General features: G+C 59.9%; 1 protein-coding gene across 1 annotated transcript in view; it reads left to right on the top strand.

Moving 5' to 3' along the window:
• The first annotated feature begins 33 nt into the window (after window positions 1–33).
• Window positions 34–4519, top strand: part of SKIV2L (SKI2 homolog, superkiller viralicidic activity 2-like) — a 9824-nt gene continuing 5338 nt past the window's right edge. The window contains exons 1-14 of the mRNA XM_005859850.2: window positions 34–140; window positions 218–321; window positions 874–983; window positions 1080–1197; window positions 1283–1397; window positions 1501–1575; window positions 1861–1914; window positions 2007–2197; window positions 2363–2491; window positions 2704–2849; window positions 3450–3596; window positions 3717–3801; window positions 3970–4076; window positions 4379–4519. The exon at window positions 4379–4519 is cut by the window's right edge and continues 5 nt beyond it. Of these exons, the coding sequence (XP_005859912.1) occupies window positions 119–140; window positions 218–321; window positions 874–983; window positions 1080–1197; window positions 1283–1397; window positions 1501–1575; window positions 1861–1914; window positions 2007–2197; window positions 2363–2491; window positions 2704–2849; window positions 3450–3596; window positions 3717–3801; window positions 3970–4076; window positions 4379–4519 (1544 nt within the window). The 5' untranslated portion in view covers window positions 34–118. The remainder of the gene's footprint in view (window positions 141–217; window positions 322–873; window positions 984–1079; window positions 1198–1282; window positions 1398–1500; window positions 1576–1860; window positions 1915–2006; window positions 2198–2362; window positions 2492–2703; window positions 2850–3449; window positions 3597–3716; window positions 3802–3969; window positions 4077–4378) is intronic.

Here is a 4519-nt window from a genome sequence, read left to right as displayed (position 1 = left end):
CCCAGGCACTCGGCCGGTGGGTGGCGGAAGTCGCCTTCACTTCCGCCCTTTCGGGGGCGGGGCTTACCGCGGCTCCTCGCTGCACTTCCGGCTGCGGGGCAGCTGCTGTGGCTCCCAGATGATGGAGACGGAGCGACTCGGTGAGGGGGCGGGGGTGGAACGAAGGAGTAGACAGGAATCTACCCTTGACCCCTGACCTCTGATCTTCCTCCCGTAGTGCTGCCTCCCCCGGACCCCCTGGACCTGCCTCTTCGGGCTGTGGAGCTGGGATGCACTGGGCGCTGGGCGCTGCGGAACGTGCCGGGGGCTCCAGAGAGCACGGTGAGTGACTTATGACCCTAACCTTTGACCCGCACTGGGCTCAAAACCCTTTCCTTTCAGTAGGACGAGCATGACCCGCTTTTCTGTCGACACCTGTCATCGGGCCGGCCTGGTGCCGGGCGGACTCCAGCCTAGTGCTGCTCGGGTGGGAGCCCCTTGAGGACCAGCGGGGCGCTCTGGGGGTGTCTTAGCTCCCCAACTGCGCTTTCCAGTGTGTCTGTTCTCGTGCAGGCCCTTCTGTCTCCAAGCACTTGGTGGCTGAGATGCCAGCTCACTCTTCATCTTTCGGTCTGGGCCCTTTTCCCTAAAGCTGGTGATTCTCAAATTTCAGGTGCCTCATAATCAGTGGGGCAGCTTTTAAAGAATACACATTCCTGGGTCCAGCCCCAGCTTCTGAAATCTGTACTATTAACCAGCAGGTCCTTTGTCCCTGCAAGTGTCACAGCCTTTGGGAAACATCGTTCACTTTGATTGTCCTAGTATGTCTGGGTCATCTGCCGTTTCTGCTCTAACACCAGTCCCATCACTGTCTCTCATCTCGCCTGGCCCCAGCTTCCCCACGGCCTCCCTCCCTGTGCCCCAGATCTGCAGCAAGAAGCCGAGCAGTGGTTCTTGTCGTCTCCAGCCTGGCTGCCTCTGCATGGCCTGGAGCACTCAGCTCGGTGAGGGTCGGAGGGGCCTGGCCTAGGGAGATGGGCCCATGGAGGAAGCTGAGACAGAGGAGAAAGAAGACTTGAAAATTACTTCCTTCTCTCTAGAAAATGGCAGAGGAAGATGGATCCTTGGTCTCTCCTCACTGTACTGGGGGCCCCAGTCCCCTCCGACCTGCAAGCCCAAAGACAACCAACCACGGGCCAGATACTGGGCTTTAAGGAGGTAAGGGCTCAGGGGCCACGAGCAGCAGGGCTGGGGAAGGAGGGTCGGAGGCAAGCTCAGCCTCGGCTCTGATCGCTCACCTCAGGTCCTGCTGGAGAATACAGACCTGTCGGCCACCACCTCCTTATCTCTTCGCCGGCCACCAGGGCCCATCTCCCAGTCCTTGTGGGGGAATCCAACACAGTACCCTTTCTGGCCAGGTAACTGTTGTGGAAATGAGATGGTAGGGGAGGGAGCCCTCAGTCTCCAGGGAAGGGTTCCCGTATCCCCCCTCATGACTCCTCCTGTCCACCCTCTCCCCAGGTGGAATGGATGAGCCCGCCCTCACAGAGCTGAGCACCCGGGAGGAGGCTGAGGAGGAGATAGACTTTGAGAAAGGTGAGGTGGTGCCAGGCTGGACCCTTGGGAGGCAGGGCTCCAAGTCGGCCCTGAGGACGAGGGGCCCAGGCCTAGCACTGGGCTGCTGCTAGCCCTTCCGTGCCTTTGATCAAGTTAGGAAAAGGTCCCCCTTCCGTAACAAACGTTACGGGGTCACGTGTTGGAAAACTATTACAACTGTCCCCAGCTACAACGCCCGTGCTGCCATGGCATTCTTTAGTCTGCGTGACGTAGGACTTGCTCAGGAGTGCGCAGTGGCCCTGACGCGCTCTGTCCGTCCTGCAGACCTCCTTACCATCCCACCTGGCTTCAAGAGAGGCGTGGACTTTGCACCAAAGGGTGAGTTCTGGGACGGGCGTGTAGAAGTGGTGCCCTTCTCCTGTAGAACGGAGATGGACGGACTGGGTCTCCCTTTTTGCCTGGCTCCTCAGATCACCCAGCTCCAGCGCCTGGGTTGCTCAGCCTCAGCCGTCTGCTAGAGCCCCTGGATCTGGGTGGGGGCGACGAAGACGAGAGGGAGGCAGTGGGACAGCCAGGAGGTACCAGAGGAGACACTGTTCCAGCCTCTCCCCGCAGCGCTCCCGTGGCCAGAGCAAGCAGCTTGGAGGACCTAGTGTTGAAGGTGGGTGTTTCTGGGCAGTTGAAACAGGAAAGAAGGGGGCCTTGGCCCCGGGAGGTGGGCTGGCTGGCTTGGATCTACGGGAGAGACTGGAGCATCTTTTGGGAGGAGTGGTAATGGGGAGCTTTCTGGCTGTATCTTTATCGCTCCCACCCCTTCCTTTTCCAGGAAGCGTCCACAGTTGTGTTCCCTTCAGAGCCCCCCAAGCCCCTTCCTCAGGAGCAGTGGGCCATTCCTGTGGATGTCACCTCCCCCGTTGGTGACTTCTACCGCCTCATCCCCCAGCCAGCCTTCCAGGTAGTGTGGCCCGGCCTCACATCTCCCCGCCTCCTCCCAGCCGGCTGCCTTGTCTGCCCTCCTCACCAGAGGCCAGATGCCTTCCAGGCCAGTCTTGGGCCTCAGTCCCAGCCTCGCTCACTCTGGCCTTCTACTGCCCTGCGTGCCCCAGGAGCCAGAGGTAGGAAGGCCCCCTCCCTTCCTTAGCCCTCATCTAGTTCTCTCTCCCACAGTGGCCATTTGAGCCCGATGTGTTCCAGAAACAGGCCATCCTGCACCTGGAACGGCACGACTCGGTCTTTGTGGCGGCTCACACATCTGCAGGGAAGACGGTTGTGGCCGAATACGCCATTGCCCTTGCCCAGAAGCACATGACGCGGTACCACCTTCCCTTCCTCAGCCGTCCCTGCTTTCTCCCGCATCCTTCTAAATCTCCTCTCTTCCCATGTCTTTACTTCATCTTTTATTCATTATTTAAAAATACATTTTTATTGGTTTCTGAGAGGGAAGGAGAGAGAGAGAGAGAGAGACAGACATCAGTGATGAGAGAGAATCATTGATCCCCTGCTTCCTGCATGCTCCACCCTGGGGTGGAGCCTGCAACCCGGGCATGTGCCCGACTGGGAATCAAAACATGACCTCCTGGTTCATAGGTCCGTGCTCAACCACTGGGCCATGCCAGCCTGGCTTTACTTCATCTTTTAGATGGGAGAGTTGGGGGAGGAATGGAGACGGGCCTGGAAGGAAATGAGAAGGTGTGGGGAGAGAGTTTAGAAGCATGACCTGCATGCATTTAGTTCAGGAAGGGGTCGAGGGACAGAATTTTTCCTTGGTCACGTCATGAAGGAGAATGAGGGCTGTTTGGGTGAAGAAAGGAGGGCGCCTGAGCGCTGCGGCATGCTGCTGGGAGGGCTCGGTGGGAGAGGAGGTGCTGACCGCAGTCTGTGTGGAGTGACTGGCTAACCTCACCCTCTTCCAGCACCATCTACACTTCCCCTATCAAGGCTCTGAGTAACCAGAAGTTCCGAGACTTCCGAAACACATTCGGGGACGTGGGGCTGCTCACGGGGGACGTACAGCTGCACCCAGAGGCCTCCTGCCTCATCATGACGACAGAGATCCTTCGGTGAGAGATGGGCACTCGGCACGGGTGGGTTTGGCTCAGGAAGGCGAGGCTGCTCTGGAGCTGTTGGCTGGGTTGGTGGAGACAGGAGCCACTGGGGAGTCAGCCTGCGGTCTCCCCCAGCTCCATGCTGTACAGCGGCTCAGACGTCATCCGGGACCTGGAGTGGGTCATCTTCGATGAGGTTCACTACATCAACGACGCTGAGGTGAGGAGCAGGAGGCCATGGGGCCCCAGACCAGCAGTTCTTCCCTGGGGCCAGCTCAGCAGCTCCCGCCACACACCCTGAAACCTCCCTGCCTTTGCCCCCAGTGGAAGCCTAGGAGCAGGACAGCCCCTCTGAGCTGCCCGTGACTTGTCTTCCCTCTCTGCCCAGCGTGGGGTCGTGTGGGAGGAGGTGCTCATCATGCTCCCTGACCATGTCTCCATCATCCTTCTGAGTGCCACTGTCCCCAACGCCCTTGAATTTGCTGACTGGATTGGGTGAGATGTGTGTCCCGGGTGCTGGGCGAAGGGGCTGTGGTCCTCCCTTGGTTGGGGCTGGGGGCGAGGACTGCCACAGCAGGGAGCGTGGCCAGACCGTGGGGGGAGAGGGGGCCGGGGTGGGTCTGGGGAACATGGCCCACTTGGGCCCAGACCACTTTGAATGTTGAGAGATACGATGACGGGGACAGCCTCCCAGTCCGGCTCCCAGAAAAGACTGGGGGAGGCCAGAGGCGGAAGGTGGGTGGGGATGTGGGCTGCTCCTTCCCACCCCCACCCCAACCGGTTTCCTTCCCGCTCAGACGACTGAAGCGCCGCCAGATCTACGTGGTCAGCACTGCCGCCCGCCCTGTGCCGCTGGAGCATTATCTCTTCACGGGGAACAGCCCCAAGACCCAGGGGGAGCTCTTCCTGTTGCTGGACTCCCGAGGCGCCTTCCACAC

The sequence above is a fragment of the Myotis brandtii genome, unplaced genomic scaffold (genome assembly GCF_000412655.1).
Source record: "Myotis brandtii unplaced genomic scaffold, ASM41265v1 scaffold130, whole genome shotgun sequence".
In the NCBI taxonomy this organism is placed as follows: Eukaryota; Metazoa; Chordata; class Mammalia; order Chiroptera; family Vespertilionidae; genus Myotis; species Myotis brandtii.
This window is presented reverse-complemented; position numbering and strand designations above follow the sequence as displayed.